At 36.7% G+C, this 19,167-nt stretch overlaps 6 protein-coding genes across 7 annotated transcripts; 3 read left to right on the forward strand and 3 right to left on the reverse strand.

Moving 5' to 3' along the window:
- The first annotated feature begins 845 nt into the window (after nucleotides 1-845).
- On the forward strand, nucleotides 846-2,822 carry LOC104744283 (uncharacterized). Its single transcript, XM_087487550.1, has 2 exons — nucleotides 846-1,135; nucleotides 1,366-2,822. Exon 2 carries the CDS (start codon nucleotides 1,497-1,499, stop codon nucleotides 2,610-2,612), a length of 1,116 nt encoding a protein of 371 aa, XP_087343676.1. The 5' UTR covers nucleotides 846-1,135; nucleotides 1,366-1,496; the 3' UTR covers nucleotides 2,613-2,822.
- On the reverse strand, nucleotides 2,783-7,052 carry LOC104744281 (protein LONGIFOLIA 2). The gene is made up of 5 exons (XM_087487549.1): nucleotides 5,964-7,052; nucleotides 5,777-5,829; nucleotides 4,049-5,680; nucleotides 3,799-3,949; nucleotides 2,783-3,672 (listed from the first exon to the last, which is right to left on the reverse strand). Exons 1-5 carry the CDS (start codon nucleotides 6,118-6,120, stop codon nucleotides 2,957-2,959), a joined length of 2,709 nt encoding a protein of 902 aa, XP_087343675.1. The 5' UTR covers nucleotides 6,121-7,052; the 3' UTR covers nucleotides 2,783-2,956.
- A 4,102-nt stretch (nucleotides 7,053-11,154) lies between these two features.
- On the forward strand, nucleotides 11,155-12,769 carry LOC104744284 (protein SPIRAL1-like 3). Of its 2 annotated transcripts, none has more exons than XM_010465311.3 (3): nucleotides 11,155-12,014; nucleotides 12,161-12,441; nucleotides 12,547-12,769. In XM_010465311.3, the coding sequence occupies exons 2-3, from the start codon at nucleotides 12,172-12,174 to the stop codon at nucleotides 12,646-12,648; spliced, it is 372 nt and encodes a 123-aa protein (XP_010463613.1). In that variant the 5' UTR covers nucleotides 11,155-12,014; nucleotides 12,161-12,171; the 3' UTR covers nucleotides 12,649-12,769. The 2 variants fall into 2 exon arrangements, with proteins under 2 accessions (XP_010463613.1, XP_010463614.1); XM_010465312.3 differs by having other exon boundaries at nucleotides 11,954-12,087.
- Nucleotides 12,770-12,983: 214 nt separating this feature from the next.
- Nucleotides 12,984-13,661, reverse strand: LOC104744285 (large ribosomal subunit protein eL39y). The gene is made up of 3 exons (XM_010465314.3): nucleotides 13,529-13,661; nucleotides 13,335-13,438; nucleotides 12,984-13,241 (listed from the first exon to the last, which is right to left on the reverse strand). The coding sequence occupies exons 1-3, from the start codon at nucleotides 13,529-13,531 to the stop codon at nucleotides 13,193-13,195; spliced, it is 156 nt and encodes a 51-aa protein (XP_010463616.1). The 5' UTR covers nucleotides 13,532-13,661; the 3' UTR covers nucleotides 12,984-13,192.
- On the forward strand, nucleotides 13,621-16,304 carry LOC104744286 (uncharacterized). Its single transcript, XM_010465315.3, has 10 exons — nucleotides 13,621-13,972; nucleotides 14,245-14,374; nucleotides 14,469-14,607; nucleotides 14,689-14,901; nucleotides 14,990-15,128; nucleotides 15,246-15,396; nucleotides 15,469-15,578; nucleotides 15,659-15,756; nucleotides 15,844-15,913; nucleotides 15,991-16,304. Exons 1-10 carry the CDS (start codon nucleotides 13,880-13,882, stop codon nucleotides 16,099-16,101), a joined length of 1,254 nt encoding a protein of 417 aa, XP_010463617.2. The 5' UTR covers nucleotides 13,621-13,879; the 3' UTR covers nucleotides 16,102-16,304.
- An 85-nt stretch (nucleotides 16,305-16,389) lies between these two features.
- Nucleotides 16,390-19,097, reverse strand: LOC104744287 (COBRA-like protein 1). Its single transcript, XM_010465316.3, has 6 exons — nucleotides 18,594-19,097; nucleotides 18,087-18,166; nucleotides 17,541-17,997; nucleotides 17,289-17,445; nucleotides 16,922-17,202; nucleotides 16,390-16,836 (listed from the first exon to the last, which is right to left on the reverse strand). Exons 1-6 carry the CDS (start codon nucleotides 18,679-18,681, stop codon nucleotides 16,544-16,546), a joined length of 1,356 nt encoding a protein of 451 aa, XP_010463618.2. The 5' UTR covers nucleotides 18,682-19,097; the 3' UTR covers nucleotides 16,390-16,543.
- Between the last annotated feature and the right edge of the window lie 70 nt (nucleotides 19,098-19,167).

Consider the following 19,167-nt stretch of genomic DNA (forward strand, 5'->3'; position numbering starts at 1 on the left):
AAACTCTAGATGACTAGATAGGCTAAATGCCCTCGTTGTTAACTCAAATTATGTATAGTCTAGTATCACATGCATGTTCACCAACGCAAGAGTTAGTCTTAAATGCAGATACACAAATATTTATAAGCTTTAATTATGTAAATATATAAAGTAGAAGGTAATTATAAAAGGTGGAACCAATGAGAGTGAAGGAGGAAGAGAAGAAGAAGTAAAAAAGGGTAATAGAGACAAAAGCTAGTAAATAATGTAAGCGTACGATCTTTGATTGATTTGAATAAAAAGGCTGCCGATCCAATGCTCTGTGGCTCTGACCTATATCATCATACTTTCTGCAAAAAGCTTCCCTGTCGAACTCTAGCTATATGTATTTGCCTATATGGTACATGATTTATTGATATATATATACTTTTTATACATATTGTTGTAATTACTCCTTGGTTAACCGAACCATACCTAGAAACCATCATGGTTTTACTTTGATTTTGATTTCCAATGAAAACATTTTGAGCTTTTTTCAGTCAGTATTATATTATTCGCATTATCTCCCTTGTAACTTAGCTTTGCTTTGCATATTACGTCATCGTTTGTAATTGAGCCAACCAGGAAGGCCCATTATTTATGTTTGATAACTAGAAAGCCCATGAAGCTCCTCTCTCGAATCCAAAAGCTATTTTCATATATGGATCTGGTTAATTAATTGTCGTTAGCCGCAATAATTGAATTCTCTCTTTAATAATTGCATCATCGCTGTAACCCCTTACTAAAAAAAAATAATTCGAATTTTAAACTCGCTTTAATAAAAGATTAATTTCCTTATTAAAGGGCTAATTTGATTCTTTAAAAACAAAATGTCTGGGTTCAGTTTGCTCCTTTAACTAAAAAAAATCTCAAAACTTTGCAAAAAAAAAAAACTGCCACTCTTTCTCTCTTCTTTGTTCTTCGCCTTCGCCTTCTCTATCTCTCTCTTTTCTGGATCGAAAGGGTTTAACTTTGGAGCTATCGCTAGCTTGGGTTGGTACCCACTTTCAATTTCGCTAGGGTTTTTACTTTCTTCTTCACCGCCGATAGGTAGCTGCCCAAGTGTGTCTGTTCTTCTTCCTCGGTAAAATTTACAATGGAGATATCCTTTTCTCCGGTAAGCACTCTACTTCTCCTTACTGTATTTGTTTACTCTCTCTCTCACTCTCAAGTTTGCTTTGTTGCTCTCTATTTGCGGTGAATTCAAACCCGATTTACGTTTTAGGGTTTCGCTGAAATCTGAGTTTTTCTTAGTGACTGGATCATAATTTAATAGTCAATTTCCTTTGATTGGGTTTTATGGGTTAGTTCAGAATTGATTCTGATGTTTTCTTCTCTCTTATTTAGGTGCACAAGGGAAGAACTTTGAGGGGAATGAATTGAGTTTTGTTTCTGTCATCTCTCAGAGGGATGCGTGTTGTGTTGTTTTTTCATTCAAGAAATGGTTATGTTGGGTGAAGTTGCAACAAAGTTTGAATATGAGCAATGGAGTTGAGGAAAGTGGAACTCAACAAAGTGGTAATAGAAAGCTTTCCCAAGGCAATGATTTCGCTTTCGCCGTTGCTAAAATGGCTGTCGCTCAGATTTCAGAGAGTGTTGAGGTTAACTCTTATCAGGATTCTCAGTCACGGGAAGGTTTAAGGTTTACTTCTTTTCAAGACTCTGCTCTTGATACACTAACCGATGTTGCTGTTCAGTATCTCCAGAGTATTGGCAAGACTGCTCATTTTTATGCCAACTTAGCTGGTAGAGTAGATGCTAATTCTCTCGACATTGTTCAAGCATTAGAGGATTTGGGATCTGGTTTGGGTTTTCCTGCTGTTTCAGATACTGATCATTGTCTTGCTGATTCCGGTGTTGTCAAGGATATTATTCGTTATACTAGAGAAGCTGACGAGTTGCCGTTTGTTTATTCTCTTCCACGTTTTCCGTTTAGTAAAGAGAAAAGACCTTCTCCTAGTTTCTCTGAAGTTGGAGAAGAGCCTCCAGATGAACACATTCCTGTTTGGCTTCCTGCGTTTCCCGATACCAATCGATCAGAAGAAGCTAATGAAGGCACAATCGAACAAGGAATCCCAAGTAAAGAAAATGGTTCGTCTTTACCGAGTGTGCAACATTCTTTTGATGGTGGTAGGTTAGAAATTCTTAAATCTCCAAAGGATGTTCGGGACACAGCAGAAGCAGAAGTGGAAGGTAACCTGTTTTTAACCGCGCCTCTTCGATTTGTGGAGAAGGATGTGTCACCTGTGTTTCCTCCTCTGGAGCTTTCAAATCAAGTTGTTGGAATCAATCACGATCCTGATAAGCATGTGAGAAACAACCATCACATCCCGGTTCTAGAGGTATCTGCTCCCTCGGAGGAAATCATCAACAAGAACGGGATAGCTGTTTCTGAGGATGGAGGGAAGAGAGATGGTGCAAGAACACAGCGTAATCTGGTACGTTTCAAGATTGGGACTACCAAAAGACCTACGTGCTTGGCAATAGATCGGATCTTCCAGGAAGATGGTGAAGACAATAGAAAGAAAAAGTCAGAAACCGAAGATAAGCGCGGAAGACTTGACTCGCAAATTGTCCACTCAGATGTAAAATAGGTATTATGTCATTTTAGAATTTGTAGACAAGATAGCTTTGCATCCTGAGTTTAGTGATTGTTGCAACTGGAATACGTTACTTCTTAGGGTAAGAGATTTTTACTAATTCAAAATGATGGAGAAATAGAAGGTTGTTTGGCCTTTAAAGTTCAGTTGCTGGTGACATGTTATTTTGATAGACCAATTAATATGCTCTTGGCACTTTTGGTATATGCATTATCCTTATACATTAATTAGACCTGTATATATATGCTGGTTACAACAACCAAGTAGGAAGAGGACCAGAGGTTCTTTCCTCTCTAAGATCCCTTCATTTACAATTCTAAGTGATAACCATAAACAAATTAGCAGAAGCAAACTTCATTAACTAAGTCTCTGAAAATCATTCTCTCAATATCTAGCACAATCCCTGGAGTCTCTCCTTCAAACTCTTTCAAGTTCATGCCTTGAATTTGCTGGTCCTCCCATACGATGTCTTCCTCATCGTCCTCCAAGAGACACTTTGAGTTGTTTTGTTGTAACCTATCAATCTCTGAACACAGAGTCTGCAGAAGTTTTTCTTCTTTTGATATTTTCTCCATCTTTTTGAGTGGATATGATGTTAAACGTGGTTTGGTACTGCCTTCTGCAGTGAATCTCTGAGCTAGAATCTCGTTTACGGTATCAAAGACCAGTTTTCTCCTGATTTTCTCTGTCGCGTTTGTCTGCTCGTGTCTGAAACCTCTGCCTCTATATTTGCTGTCCGGTAGAGTCACATTGCTGGCCTTATTCTGTTCCAGGATAAAGAACAGACCAGGATTGATCGGGAGGCGCGCTTGGTGCAGCTGAAAGCTTACCATGCTGTATTCGAGATCTCTTAGAAGCCCTGATGCCAACAATATCTCCAAGATGTACTTGTTGTCGCCGCTTTTGAAGTCTGTACCGTCTTCAGGGAGGTATTCGAGAAGATCAGAACCTAGCTGTGTTGTGCCCTGATTACTCTCAGGAAATAGTATGGATCTGCAGAAGCTGGTAGGCTTGTTTATCCACTCAGATTCTTCAGAACGTGAAGGATCCTCCTCTGTGGCAAAAGAACCAAAAAACGGTGAGAACTTAACTTAATCCAAAACTTTGTGAATCCATGTAGTTAATTAGCATCGATGTACATGTAATTGCTACTGTATATGTTCTTTTTTCAGTGTCTTACCTTTAAAACTAAGGGATATCTTCCTCACAGGGGACGGTGAATCCTCGTCGTCGAAGGCTGCATCAAGAACTGAAACTGGGCTCGGTTGTTCAATTGTAACTTTCAGAGGTTTTAGGGACGGCCTGTCTTGTTTGATTCCAAAGTCCGAACTCTGCATTGGTAAACAGAAGATATTCAGTTAAATGAATACTAATGAATTAACTTGAGAAGTGAAGATTTGTGTGAGAGATAAAGAGATCTTATTATATACCCTTTGTCTTGGGGTGTGCTGCTCTTGGAAGTCACAATTTCTCTCCAACCTATGTCTGCTTGTAACCTCGGTGTCAACATTCGACCCCAAGCTTATGTTGCTGTCAGATCTTAGACTCCTCAAGTCACTGCTTGCATCACTTAAACGGTCATCAGGTTGCTGAAGAGTATTGCGAGGTTTTAATCCCTGTTTTCTTCTCGGGGAGGCTACCTCTGTCTGCTGCCTTCCTATTTGCTTTTTGCCTGACTCTGATTTTGGAGTTGTGGGTCGAGACTGCTTCTCGAACCCGAGCTTCTTTGGCTGTGCTCTTGGGCTGACACTGTTCTGTTGGCTCCTACCTGACTTGGTCATGGAACAAGAATCCGCAGCCAAAACTTGCCTCGACCGTAATGTTTTTGGGCTATTGCTCTTCGTGGAATCATGTTGGCCCTTGTAAAGGCCTGGCCTTGGGGTTAAATCCATCGCGTTCTGCTTCCCCGAGGTGACTTTTCGGGTTTGTTTAGAGTTTCCAACCTTGACATTTGGTAAACTGACATTCTGTGATAGCGAAGAGGGGGAAGCTGGAGCCGCCGACTTCATAAGAACGATCGAAGATTTGAAGTTCCTGGCTGGACTTGTTGCAGCTGGAACTGGCTGGTTGGTTCTCTGCATAGGAGTGGTTGTACTCAGTGTACTGTTTTCATCTCTGCTTTCATCTATTAACTGCTGCGTTTTCTCCATAGCCTCAAGTATTTGCTTAAGAGCTCTGAGATCTTTTCCAGACTTTTTAAACTCCAACTGTGTAAGCCGCTTCTGAATTTCGCCATAAACCGTCAGTGCAGTGTCGCCTGCTTTCATTTGCTTCCATGGAGCTGGTTCCATTGGAAACTTGGAAGCAGCAGAAGCAGGTATCTTTTTCATGGAATCAACGCTTCTAGATCTCTGTAGAGCTGTTGGTTCCATTCTAGACATTGGCCTTGGAGAATCACAAAACCGGTTTTCTCTTCTCTGTTCCGTATCAGAATTGTCCGCCATGACTTCAAGACCCATCAATTTGGCAACAACACTCGAGTTCGATCTCCTGTGACTTATTGTTTCGTGTTCCTCTGGACAACTTGATCTCGGGCTATCTGCTCTCGGACTCCTAAAGGAATTTGATCTGCTATCCAATGACAACCTCGGTGTCTCTTTGAACTTCGAGCCCGTCTTGTATCCGTTGTTTCTCATCTCCCTCTCATCATAAGAAAGGCGATGACTTTCCTTAAACCTCCCAGCCATTCCTCTTCCTTCATTCCACTCATTAGAACTCCGACATGGTGAACGCAATGACGAGAGCAACAAGCTAGCTCGAGCTGAATTGGGCTGCTGCTGCTGAGTGAAGGCTGCTTCTTCACCCCTGGTTCTTATTTCTCTATTAATAGAGCCTTTCACAAGCTCCTTTAGATCATATGGCGTCATCAGGCCACCATTGGGCTGCTCTCTGATCAGATTCTCACCAGGCGGGTCAAATTGAGAAGCTGTGGTACTGACTTCTGCAGACGAGAAGCTCGAGGAGCGAGGAGAAGAGGAAAACGAAGGCCTTGAAGAGGATTCAGAAGAGACTCTATGCTTCTCCTTTGCTGCTGACTTCTTCTTCTTGGTGCTACTCCTCTCCTGCAATTCCCAAAAAATTCTCTGTTTCTTTCAGTTTCTGTTTCCTGAATCCTCATTCGTTAACGATGAGTGCATAAACTGAGTTTAGATTCTTACCGTTTCTTTATCACTTTCCATGTTAGTTTCACCGACGATATCTTTTCTATCTCCTGCAAAAAGAACCCCATGTTCTTAGCTATAAGCCTGTTTTTGGTTCTAGTGAAACTACTACTCTGTTTCCATGTGGTCCTAAACTCAGAACTGAGATTTAGTAAGAGAGAGAGAGATAGAGAGTTCAAGTTACCTGGAGGCAAAGACTTGTCTACATGGCCAGAGACGGCGACTGGTCTCGCCGGACAATGTTGCCGATAAAACACTTGAAAGATCCCATTCATGCATCCAAACTGTTTATTAAGATTTGGATTCTCATCTGACAAGTTATACAGAAGTTTTGCAGACATATCTTCTTCTGCTTCTTTAACACTTATCTCAAAAGGGATAATCTAAACAGACTTTCACAAATTCAAGTTTCTCTTCATATGTAAGTACTCTGCTTTTACAATTACCAGTTTCTTCGTCTTTTTTACTCTGTTCTGGATTAAAGATGTTTTTTTCTTGTGTTTCAGAAGAAGAAGAAGAAAGGAAGAAATGGACAAGAAGAAGCCAACATTAAGGACAAATGATAGCTTCTTGTAAAGTTATGAGCAGACAACAGATTAGGTTCCTCTGCGAGTTGCTTGGAGGTTACCTTGAAGAAGAAAGAAGAGAAGAGCACCACCAAAAAAAAAAGAAGAAGATTTTGTTTTTGGTCTTTGAGAAAGAGGTTTCTATCTTTAAAGGCAAAGATACAACTGTCAAAGGTGGCTTTGAACATTCATATATAATGTAATGCATGTACATGTGTTAACATGTTAGAATCATACATGTAAGAGGTTTGTTTTATTTTATTATTTAGTATATATATCTTATAACTTTTTAATTATATGTCAGAGCTCTGAAAAATTCTGCTCGCCAAATAATGAGGAATCTGGTTCACCTCCTAAGATGATAGTTATGCACATGACAGCACAAGGCAACTTTATTTTTAACAAAAAAAAAAAAAAATGCTTTTTTGAAATTGGGAAAACTAATTGGTTATATTTTGGTTCTATTATAAGAAATGTTAGCCATGTCTATCTATTTCTATTTATTTCAGTGTGTTGGTACAAATAAGAAATTGATAGGTCTTATGATATTTTTAATTTTACAATTTTCTCCAAAAATTATTTTGGCTTTTTCTCTTTAGAAAGGAAACTGAAGTTTTATCTTCTTCTTTTAAAAAAAAAAAAAAATACAAAATGAATGAAGATTTTATCTAAGACAATGAGTGAGATAATTTAGCTAAAATTTCCTTACACATCCATGTGGACAAAATAATGTGGGTGGGTCTTTATAAGTCTTGGTGCCCCTTTTACATGTGCATGTGGACTTTGTCAGGAACACACAGCATTTTTTTTATGAGAAGGAGAAGAAATAAATTATATATATTTATCTAAAAGGATAAGAGAAAATAAATAAATTTGTATTCTAATGCAATGGAAATGGTAACACAAAATCAAAATAAATTATTAGGGGGGAGGGGAAAGTGGATTGGTGAACTGGAAGAAAGCTTGCATGGTCTGAGATTGGTGGGTCTTCCAAACTGAGATTTTATTTCTTTTATATTTTTTTTTGTCGACCAACGACGATATATATATGTAATGTAATCCCTACTTATTTTTGTTGATTCTTCAGACTTCAATAGTAGTAATGTACCATATGCAAGTTAAACGCAGAATATGGATATTTGTTTCTGCATAAACTAAGGACCACATTTTGTGAATATGCGAACACTAAATATGGTTTTTGTCATGAATTAAAGCTTTATTAAATAGTGGCTATTAAATAACCATACTACTATTCAATTTTTTTGGATAATGTGTCGTGTATTAATGAATGTGTGTGTGTAACTGTGTACATATATTTGGGATATCTCTACGTCCACTAGGTGAAGAGGAACTATAGTATACGATATTGATCGACTCAGCTTATTCATTAGTCATTTACATTCAGTACTTTGGTATTTACATGAATTTTGTATGGTAAACTGTATCCGATCTGAGGAGTAATAAATAGGTCTTTAACAACAACAGAAAAGAGATGATAAAGAGGCCATATTTATTTGTTTGATTCTTTAGATTAAACACCACCAATAAATATGATGAAAGGAACCTATTTCCTATAATTAGATGGCTGCTAAGATATTGTATTGTGCAAGGAAAACAAGTAGCCTCTTAACTACTTTTACTCATACATCTCTTTCCTGTTGTTAAGAGTATGTGTCAAATCAATACAATTAATTTATAGCCAGGCATAGTACTTAGTCTAGCCTGTTAAAACTGCGATTCTCAAATTGAATAGTAAGGTGAAGATATTTTTTTTAGTGAATGATGATGTTTCAAAATTTTGTGGACAAGCCACCACAAAGTATATCAAAAATATTAAAGAAACTATTATTAATTAGATCGATCGGAAAGTTGATTACTTTCTGATTATTAAAAAATATTAATTAGTCGGTTGCTTAATGTATATTATAAATTAGCTTAAGATGATGTAATAACTTTTTGCATGTGATTTTTTTAGAAACTAAGGAATCTAGAGCATATAAAATGAGGAAGGAAATTATTATATAGTATATAATAAAGTCGTCGTCGTTTAGTTCATTTGTCTTGGTTGATTTGAGGGTTTTATGTCCTTAGATGTACTAATCACAAAAAGCTTGTGGGCATATCACGTGCTTTGTTCCACAATGTGCTGTGAACCAGGTGGGGTTTGTGAGGACTTCTTCTTATCTATTTATTTGTTTCTTTTCTATTTAAAATAATAATGTTTGCTAATATAAAAACAAAATTAATTTGATTTGACCTTGGAAGTACCAAGGAATATACTATTACACATGGTGGGTATTACTATTAGCTAGGTTTGGTTTCAAATATTGTACCATAATCAGTTTATTAAACGCGTTACCTTTCTTTATGATGATTTGATGGTTTGAATTCTTTGGTAATTTTTCAATTCATGCGAGTTCTGTATATATTTTTGTCCTTTACAACATTTTGGGATACTTTTTGTTTTGTTTATGATTAATGACAAGATTATATAAGATAAGCGCAGTTACATTTAAGTTTACTTTTACTGACTTACTGGTATTATATGGTAGATTTCATGCAGTGTCTTAATTGGTTGATTCTATTTTTATTATTTTTGGTTAAAAATTAGACATATATCATGCGGAAACACAGAAAACGTTACGATTGTTAGTTTGTTACAATTACAATGCGATGAAGAGAAATCACGTATTTGTTGTTTTTTTAATAACAATTTTGTTTATCATTACTAAAGAACCTTTCATTGTTATTACGTTTTAGAAACGAGAGAATGTGTGGATACAAATTTAGGGAGCACCAGTTTTGGAATTTTTTGTTTTTGTTTTCCAAGTTGATACATATCTACATCAATCACAAAATATACATGTATTTGCTAAGATCCATGCAAAATAGACAGTGCGATAATTAAAATGTTAAACTGCGAAATGAAAATTAGTACAATAAATTAGGTAACTAAACTAACTTAATTATCTGATATTTCGAAAGACTTATATACACGGCACACAACCTTTAGAATAAACTGTTTGATCAGTTATATATATACTCTTTTTTTTTCCTTAGGATGAAAGTAATCGAAGAAAAATAAGAATCAAGATTAAGAGAAAATATGGAAAATAATAGACAAGTGAAAAAGAACAGACAAAGGGAACAAAATCACATGAAGCATTTGGGTAAGTGGCTTGAGTGTTAGAGTTGATAGGGAACCAACTAAGCAAAACGCATTTTAAATGATTATAATAGTTAACTTAAAACCAATCCTAAAAGTTAAGTGTGTATTCTTTTACGTTAAGTTTCTGTTCAATTTATCTATTGTTCAATTATTGGCACATGATCCCACTTATCACCCACCCATCCAACATTTGTTTAATTTCACCATTAATTTATGTGGGGCTTCTCTCCTTTGATTTTGACTACCAACATTACATACACATCTTTGCATAGTTATATGTATCATTTGAAAGAAATTATAATAATTACATGCATTAACAATTTAATAATTATGTTCCTATACGCATACATACGTATCAGTATATAAATATTACTATTGATTAAAAATATTATTGTTATTATTTTAGGGTTAATTTATGCGTTGTTTGATGGATGTAAGAGTGTGATCATATGCCTTTCCTAAAACTAATGGTTTTACTTTGCGTTAATTTTTTTTTTTCAGGATATAGTTATTTTATCATCAAATATGATCCCTAATAAGTTAAAGAAAAAAATTTGAAAGAAAACTAAATGATCACAATTCAACGTGAATTTATTAGTGGATTTCTCTGGCTAAGTTCATATATGCCCACATATTTGACTAGATTTGTAGTCATCTGACTAATATATAGTCACCAATTTATGAAATACTATAGTACTAATTTACTTAAGTGCTTTCAGAAAAATAGCTAATCACTACAAGCTTAAGTTTATTATCATTATTCGTCCCAAAAACAATGAAAATTATTGGTAGTACTATATCTATATACTCAACAGATTTAGATAGTTAACGAGGAGCTAAGTCAAGATTCCTTTCTTCATCATGATTACAAATTAACTATAACAACTATAATTTAGTGCCACATACGACGGATCTAAGATTAGGGAAGACCCAAAATTTAAAGAGAAGTCTAATATAACAATCGCTATTTTTGAGGTCATCGCTCATCGGTCTTTAATCGACGTTGGCCTTAATTAACATCCACACGTAAAAGTGATAAGTTTTACGAAGAGATTGACTCATATTTTCTATATACTATTTGGTTCCAGTATACGTACTATTCTCACATATAATATAGGTCCATTGATTCCAGAGATCTTTAGTATCATTTTGCAGAAGGAAAAAATCTGATAATCCTGGAGTTGTGCCAGTCGTCAGATGGGCCTTAACTCTCTAAACCCATAAGGTAATTAAAGCTTTCAAGTGCATGTACCTTGGAGTTTGTTAAAATGTGCTTCTCTCGAAATGTCCTTAAAATAATACTTCTGTTCTACACATGCGGAAAAAGAAACGTAACCATAAAGACGATCGAAGTATGGAAACCATGTAATAGTATCGTATGCTTTCTCTGCCAATAACAAATTATGATCTAACTTTTTTCCTTTTCTTATTTTTTTTTTTATTATCCTTGTTCAATGTGTAGTGAACGAAACATAAGTTTTAAAAATATATATTTTAACATTGGTTTTTCTTTTCTTTGGCAAGGAAACTATATATTCTGCTAACAAAGCATGTTTGTAAACCAAAGTTTCATTCCTTAATTCACATTCACATAATCACATATATATAGTATATAGGAATCAAACTTTTAAGGTCGACCAAAAGAGATAAGTCTTGTACTTTGAAAAAGGAGATAATGGGCGCAAAATGAAAAAGCAAAAGAGAGAGAGATTCAAAGGGAGAGTGAGAATTTTCTTTTTTTAATTTCATTGGCATCTTTCAACATCAATTAAAATCTTCAAGTCAACTAGGAAATCTCCTCCGTAGGATAATGATGATGATGATCGGACATATGGTGATGATAATGATGATGATGATATTGATCCTCAAACTCAAAGTCATGGGTTCACACATTGTGGTTAGTTTCTCGTGTCAGAAATTTTCAAAAGAAAATGCATCTCATTATTCTCGCCTACTTTTTCCTTTTTCTTTTATATATATATATATATAAAGAGTGTGATTGGTAACCAAAAACAAAGTTGTATAAGTGTACAACTTAGCACTTTATTATAAAATTTATTCTCAGTTTTTTTGTACCGCTTTCATGTACAATTCTTTCTTACAGCTTTGCACTATTTCGTAAAAGCTTATAGCTTTTTTGTACAACTTCGGATATATTATCAATCAGACCCAAATAAATTTGTTACTTCATGCATGTTATTTATAGTTTGTGTGTGATTTTAATGATTTTCTACAAAGAAACAATAAAATTCCTATATCCTATGAAAAACTTTTGTTCTATGTCTATGGTATTACGTAAGCCCAAAAAAGGCCCGTATAAGCCCATTTTGGAATACTTTTTTGTTGTTGTTGTTGTGGTGTCATTTCCTCTCAGAGTGGCTCAGTGCATATCCATTTCCAACTGTTTCTCTTCCTTGATTTGCGGCCAATCGTTGAAGAAAGAAGAAGTAGAGAGCAGAAGATACTACTCTACCAGACTACAGACTACAGAGACAGAGAGGTAAAAAAAAATCAATCCTTTCCTTTAGATCTCTCTCCCTCTTATTACAACGTGTGTCTTTAATGATTCAACGGTAATCTCTTTTTTTGGATCTTTCTCATCTTTAATGTACTGATCTGATTAATAAACAAAACTTAACAATTCAGATCTTGACAAGATGGGTAAAGCAAGAGGAGTGAACAATGGTGTTAATGAAAGTTCTCTCGGTTATCTCTTTGGTTCCGGTCAGCCTTCTTCCACTGCTGCAGCCGCAATGGGGACTACTACGACTACAACCACCACAACTACTACGGATGGAACCGGAGGGAGACCGATTACCACCACGACTACTACAGTGACTGACAACAAGAAGACATCTGCTGGTGTTAGAGGAAGCCCTAATAACTACTTCAGATCAGAAGGCCAAAACTGTGGCAACTTTCTCACTGTAAGTCTGAAATTTTTCACGTTTTGAGATTCAAGAAGAAGAGTTTGATTCTGAATTAGAGAGAAAACTGACAAAACCCAAAAAAAAATGTGTTGATGAGAACAGGAAAGGCCATCTACTAAGGTTCATGCAGCTCCTGGTGGAGGATCTTCTCTTGGTTATCTGTTTGGAGGATCAAGTCCTGCTGCTGGATCTGGAAACAAATAATCAAGTTTACTTTTTGTGTTTCCGATAACTTGGATTTGTGTAAATCAGTAAAAGTGTGACTTTATCCCTCTGTGAACCCTCTGTGTGTGATTCAATTGTGATGTTTGCCTTTGAGATCTAATTCTTTGTGTTGTTACAAAAACAATTTCAGACTATGTTTTCTCAAAGTTCCCAAGGAAATAAAACTTAAGTCCTGATCCACCTAGAGATCGAAATCAAAATTAAACTAACAATGCCCACAAGTAACAGCATCGAATTAGCTATGTTCAACAAAGCTGTAATCAAATTGTAGGACAAGCAAACACAGATTGAATATGATGATTACTAGCATAAGATTAGAGAAACAGAAACAAGATTCATATTCATATTGTAAGAGAAAGGATTCAACTATCATAATTCATATTCAAGCATTATGCAAGTCTTAAGATTTAACATAGCAAAGCCAACAAAAACTAAAACTTTATAGGGGGTCAAAGACCCAAGAGAAGGCAATTAGGAAACTCGGACGAATCTGAGACATGGCTGTGGACCTCGAGAGCGCGCTCTAGAACCCAAGCTTGGTACGGCGCCAGTGTCTACGCTTAGCGTTGTACCTGTGTGAAGTTGAAACAATGGAACTCACTTAGCATCAAATTCTGTAACTTTAACAAGGATCACAAGAAAAAAGACTTAGAAAATGTATAAACCTGATCCTGTTGTCAGTACGGAGACGGATCCAATTAGGGATTGGCCTGTTCTGTCTCATCTTCTTCCCCAGCTTCTTCTTGATCATGAACGACTTGTGCGACGGCTAAGATCATCAGGAATCGTGAAATCGATCAGGCAAAGAAAAGGTAAAGAGAGAGGAAGAAGAATAGAGACGTAGAGAGAGAAAACGTACCATCTTGACTTCAACGGTGGCGATCCGGCGGAACACGGCGGCGTTTAAACCCTAATCTTCTCAAATGCTAGCAGACGAAGAGATTGTTTTTTATAAGGGTTGTGAACTAGAGTTCAATCATCACCGTTGGATTTTATTATAATTAATTAGCCGTCCGATTCTTAAACCGTTAACATTGTGAATCAGATTCGGTTCCGGTTAGCTTAACCGAAGAAGATAAAAAAAAATATAGATTAGGGTTTTCATTTTCTTCTCTCTCTGCTGCTCGGCTTGCTGAAACAAGTTCTGATTTCTGAGGATTTTGTTCTTCAGCGCCGCCGAGAAGAGAAGATTCGAAACCGGAGCGAAGCTATGACGACGATTGTTCCCACTTCCGAAGAAGATCCCTTTCTCGCTGTTGTCCGATTCACTTCCCAGCTCGCCTGGGCCGATGCTGGTCCCGAGGTACCACTTCTACCACACCTTTGTTTGTGAATTTTATCGGCGGCGATGAGAAATAGAGAACTTTGATTTGGTGTATGTTGTTTCGTTAGATGCATCTGATTGGTGTATGTATGGGTTTGTGTTTAATAGACTCAATTCCATACTCCTTTTGTTAGATGTCTTTGGACTAGTACATTGCTCATGATTTGGTTGCGTACCATCTAAGATTAGTCTGATTACGTTACTTAACTAGTTCTGGTTTGATATTTTGGAACTTGTCTTCTTCATTTTAGGCTGCAGAGCCAGAAATTAACAGGCTATGTAAGGAGGCTGAGGAGTCGATAGGAGCAGGGAAGTCGCTTGAATTAGCTACGTTAATGGTCACTTCTGCTGAATTGGTATCTTCCAAGATATCTGAGAAAGGTTTGTGTTCCTATTTTCTTTTTACTAAAACACTGTATCCTTCTTTTTGTATGTTCCTTATTCATTTATGAGTTGTTTGCCTCTCTTGATTCAGATCTTGAGTGTACCTACACCATAATTTGCAGTCTTGTTAAGAATGTGAAAAGCCCTGAGGAACTCCTCGAAATGGTGAAAGTTATATCTTCCAAGGTTGCTCAACAACCGAGTGACAAAGCTTCACTGCGTTTGAAGATGTATGATTCTTTTCAGCTTATATTATAATGCTTTGTTTATTTATCACATACTTCTCATTTTCTTTTCCTGTCTTTGTGTAGACTCTTCAATCTCTACAACCTTCTGGACCACCCGTACGCTCGTTTTCAAGTGTACATGAAAGCTCTAACACTGGCTGTTGATGGCAAGGTTACTGAGTACATTGTTTCTTCTTTTAAGAAGATTGATAACTTCTTGAAAGAGTGGAATATTGACATTAAAGATCAGAGGGAACTCTTTCTTGCCATTGCTAATGTGTTGAAAGAAAACAAAAGGTACTGCAAAATAATCAGTCATTCTCTTTCTTGTGTTTCCGTAAGGTATAACTATAGCCTCATGGGTTTTTCTCTGTCAATACTCCAGCTTGGTGAAAGAATCCCTTACGTTCTTGACTAAGTATCTAGCGACTTTCTCCAATGAGGATGCTCAGGGCCTAGATGAAGCTAAGGAGGAGGCTGTGCGTGCAGTTATCGAATTTGTCAAGGCTTCTAGTATTTTCCAGGTATCATAATTTATAAAAGTATTAATGTGACTTGGATGTGTGAGATTCATCTTTCTTGTTCTGACACTACTTTTATATGTTTTACTGGATTTTCATTGATGATTTTAAAAACTGCAGTGTGATTTATTGGACTTGCCAGCCGTAGCGCAGTTGGAAAAGGATGCTAAATATGCACCGGTTTACCAGCTTCTGAAGATCTTTCTTACTCAGAGACTAAATGCCTACACAGAATTCCAAAATGCAAATTCGGATTTTCTGCAAAGCCATGGTATTTAACACATTATTTCATTTCCTGCTTTTCTTGAGCATGATCTCCTGATGCATCCTTTGGTGTTTATAGGACTTGTCGACGAAGATTGTCTTACGAAGATGAGATTGTTGTCACTAGTCGACTTGGCTTCTGATGAATCTGGCAAAATACCTTACGCTTCAATTAAAGACACGCTAGAGGTAAAAGAAAACTCCTATGCTGGCACAAGACTTGAAATATTGCGACTCTTTTGGTTGCTTACTGTTCTATGTGTTTTCAGGTAAACGAAGAGGAGGTCGAGTTATGGATTGTGAGGGCAATAACTGCGAAATTGATTGATTGTAAGATGGATCAGATGAACCAAGTTGTAATTGTCAGGCAAGTCACACATCTATACAAACTCTGTACTAATTATACATGTCTACGTAACATTTATAACTTAATGGTTTGATTCATATCTTTCAGCCGCTGTTCCGAACGTGAATTTGGGACAAAGCAATGGCAATCTCTTCGAACAAAGCTTGCGACTTGGAGGGTAAAGACACATACTTTTGCTTCATTTGACTACAAAATCATCTCATGAATCTGATTCTTCTGTGGGGTTTTTTGTAGGACAACATTTCAAACATCATAACTACAATCGAATCGAACAAGGTAACCGAGGAAGGTTCTCAGGCATCATCATCATCTGCTGCAGCAATTCAAGGGTTGACTGTTCGTTGAAAAAAGCTATCAAGAGAAACCGTTTGCATCCCCAGAAAAAAGCTCAATTCTAGAACGAATCTTTTGTTTTCTTAAAGCTTTCTCTCTCTGTGTATTTTGCTTGCAGAGTTTTGTGGTCTTTGAATCTTTTTTGTCCTTAAAACAATGCGGAGACTTTTGCTATACAATATTTTTGGCTTAATAATGTTCTTATTTCGATGCCACACAGTGCACACACCATTGGCCACCACTAGGTGGAGGACTCGCGAATGGTATTAAACTATTAATAGTTAAACAGGAGACGAAGAATCATATAGTAACCATTATCATTTAATCTAGTTAGTGATAATACAAAGATTAAACGGTTGTACTGAGTACAGACAACAACAGTCGATAGGAAACAATAAGCTAACAATTCTCTCTTGATAGGAAGCTACGCTCTACACTTGATGATTCTTATTTCTTACAAGTTCCCATGTAGGAGCACAGTCAGTAACAACAAGGCGATTGCTGCAAACCGAGAACCAATTGATTTGTGTGAACCGGTATTTGGCAGCCAAGGGTAAGAATCTGGAGGAGGCATGACACAGTTATCTCCATTGAAATAGATTCTTCTTGGAAAAGCCCAACCTTTCTCAAATGTGAAAGCCGATGCATCTTTCTGGAAAAGTAGCTCAGATTGTACATTACCAAATGGACCAGCTTGCATCAACAGATCATTGTAGAACTTTATTCCCCAGAGAATCCCAGTATCATCTATATCAATGAAAAACAAAAAAAAACACATCAAGATTTGTTTCTTTGTATAAAAACAAAGGGATTGATGATTGATGGTACTTACTTATGGAAGCATAAGGAGTCAAGGGTTTATAGTTGAAGCTAAAAGTCTGAGTGAGATTGTCGAAATTAGGATGCTGCACGACGAGATTCCACTGTGTATAGTTCATGTTGTAGTTGAAATTTGTGATGGTGACTTTAACTCTCCAGTACAGCTTGTAGTTAACCTTCACATGCCAGTGGATTCTAACAGGACACATATGGTTTGTACATTGCACTAGGGGCGGTATATATGCGTTCTTTCCAGGATTTGGAATGACTGATGCTATCCGAGGACCTTTTGGGCTGTGTATGGACAGACAAGACACCAAAATTAACCAAACAAGTTAACATATTTTGAGGTAATGAAAGCCATGAGACGAAGAACTTACTCTACACAATTCCCTGGCTGAGAAGTGTTACGGCATCCACAAGAGCATGTCGGACAAGAAACTATTGTGCTGTTATAAAACGATGAAAGTGATACACAGCAAGTAGGTGTTTTCTGAGCTAAGAACTGCGAGTATGTGCAAGTTACATTCCAAGTCACTGTCACAGCAGAAAAGAAAAAACCCAAAACTCAGTTTTAATTTCACTCAAAGATAAAAAGAGCATTGGTAGATTTCAAGAAGAGAGTAACTTACTTAATGCTTGTGTAACTCTTCGTTTGTCAGTACCGATGAATCTAGTCGGTTTCACAATCTTACCAGGGCTACAAGTATAGCCAGGTCCAGGAGCCTTGAGAGTGAAATTCTTAGGTACCCTAACAGTCTTATTTGTGGTTCCAGCTTGTCCAACAGTGAGCTGGAAAGCAGAAACAGCAGTAGCAGGATCTTGAGCCCACGAGTTGATGACACCGCCTCTGCAGCAATTAGCAATCTGCTGATTGTAAGGAGTTCCGGGTAAGAGATCAACAACAGAAGGTGTCTTTTTACAGCAATGAGGAATGTTTCCTTTGAATTTCGAACAGTCTCCTTGTTCTGTTGTTTGGCCTCCATTCATTCCCCATATAACCTCTCTCTTTGCCCATGACCATCCGACAGTCCAACCTGGTGCCTGAATGTGACGATATTGCTGGAAATTATAGATCGTTACAACCGCCTGCACCGTGAAAAGAATGAATGGTATTAAATACACAATCAAGAGTCAAGAAATCCCCCAAATTTTGAAGCTAATGTATACATACATACCACATAGCCATCTGCAGTCCAGGTCATGATATCCCATTTGATAGTAATGTTCCCACTTGGATCCAAAGGATCATAAGCTTCTGAAACAACCCCAAAAGCAACACCATGAGTCACACATACATTAAAGAGCTTTTTTTTTTGGTTATCTTGTCTCAAAGATTCTCTCTTTCTCTAGTAACAGAGCATAGAAGATGAAATGTCAAAAAGATCTTCTCTTTGAGACTAATAAGCTCCTTCAAAACCAAAAGAACTAACTCCTCTCTTTCTCTATGCACCCAAAACCATCAAGCAATTCCTATCTTACAGAACTCAATAAATACAATCTCCTAGCAAATCTTTTAAGAAATAATTAAAACATGGGGAACAAAGAAGGAAGCTTTGTTCAGTTTCGAGCGAAACCCACCAGAAGCCAAGTTACACTCAGACTCAGAGAAAATAAAACCCTAGATAGTAAATACAATAATGAACTGCAAAAAGCTTGAATAAAGATAGAATCTTTCGGCTTACCTGAAGGAGTATAACAAGAGAAAGACACTAGAAAGATTATAGATATTCCCAACTTGAAGAAGATTGAAGAAGAACACAAGAAACCCATTTTTTTCCTGAAGAGAAAGAGAAAGAAACTCGTCTTCTTCTTGAATCTTAAGTCTCTGACAAGTGACAGGACAAGGATGAAGACTTAAGAAGCTCGACGTATTATAACAGTCAAGCAACAAAAGATAAAGCCAAAGTGATTATTGATTAACAACAATGAAAAATGACCAATTAGCTTCAAAATCTTTGAGATTAATCTACTAAGTATCATAATGAGGTTTAAAAACTCATAATTGTTCATTGAAAATGGAGAAATCCAGCTTTTGGGGGTTTTTTTTGTGTGCAGAGACAGAGAGAGATTAATGAAAGCCAAAAGAAGGCAGCTTTAGTGGGCGATGAGATGGTTTTTTTTCGTGCCAAGTGTAATAATTTGACTTAATGCACAAGCATTAATGCACTTACTTAGCTAGCATTAGCAATTTCTTTTTCAATTTCAAACATTCTTGTCCACATTTATTGTTTAGTTTACCAATGATTTTTTAGAGTC

Source organism: Camelina sativa, chromosome 15 (assembly GCF_030686135.1).
Source record: "Camelina sativa cultivar CO46 ecotype springtype chromosome 15, ASM3068613v1".
NCBI lineage: Eukaryota > Viridiplantae > Streptophyta > Magnoliopsida > Brassicales > Brassicaceae > Camelina > Camelina sativa.

What these genes read in the sequence shown, in the direction of transcription:
- LOC104744284 (XM_010465311.3), top strand. Translation starts at nt 12,172, where the DNA reads ATGGGTAAAGCAAGAGGAGTGAACAATGGTGTTAATGAAAGTTCTCTC. An exon ending in ACTGTGGCAACTTTCTCACT is followed by an intron (nt 12,442 to 12,546) that starts GTAAGTCTGAAA and finishes TGATGAGAACAG; the next exon opens with GAAAGGCCATCTACTAAGGT.
- LOC104744283 (XM_087487550.1), top strand. Translation starts at nt 1,497, where the DNA reads ATGAGCAATGGAGTTGAGGAAAGTGGAACTCAACAAAGTGGTAATAGA.
- LOC104744287 (XM_010465316.3), bottom strand. Translation starts at nt 18,681, where the DNA reads ATGGGTTTCTTGTGTTCTTCTTCAATCTTCTTCAAGTTGGGAATATCT. An exon ending in CAGCCAGGGAATTGTGTAGA is followed by an intron (nt 17,203 to 17,288) that starts GTAAGTTCTTCG and finishes GTCCATACACAG; the next exon opens with CCCAAAAGGTCCTCGGATAG. An exon ending in GACTCCTTATGCTTCCATAA is followed by an intron (nt 16,837 to 16,921) that starts GTAAGTACCATC and finishes TCATTGATATAG; the next exon opens with ATGATACTGGGATTCTCTGG.
- LOC104744281 (XM_087487549.1), bottom strand. Translation starts at nt 6,120, where the DNA reads ATGTCTGCAAAACTTCTGTATAACTTGTCAGATGAGAATCCAAATCTT. An exon ending in TGGAAAGTGATAAAGAAACG is followed by an intron (nt 5,681 to 5,776) that starts GTAAGAATCTAA and finishes TGGGAATTGCAG; the next exon opens with GAGAGGAGTAGCACCAAGAA. An exon ending in GATATCCCTTAGTTTTAAAG is followed by an intron (nt 3,673 to 3,798) that starts GTAAGACACTGA and finishes CTTTTGCCACAG; the next exon opens with AGGAGGATCCTTCACGTTCT.
- LOC104744285 (XM_010465314.3), bottom strand. An exon ending in CGTACTGACAACAGGATCAG is followed by an intron (nt 13,242 to 13,334) that starts GTTTATACATTT and finishes AACTTCACACAG; the next exon opens with GTACAACGCTAAGCGTAGAC.
- LOC104744286 (XM_010465315.3), top strand. Translation starts at nt 13,880, where the DNA reads ATGACGACGATTGTTCCCACTTCCGAAGAAGATCCCTTTCTCGCTGTT. An exon ending in AGGCTTCTAGTATTTTCCAG is followed by an intron (nt 15,129 to 15,245) that starts GTATCATAATTT and finishes TAAAAACTGCAG; the next exon opens with TGTGATTTATTGGACTTGCC. An exon ending in GGATTTTCTGCAAAGCCATG is followed by an intron (nt 15,397 to 15,468) that starts GTATTTAACACA and finishes TGGTGTTTATAG; the next exon opens with GACTTGTCGACGAAGATTGT.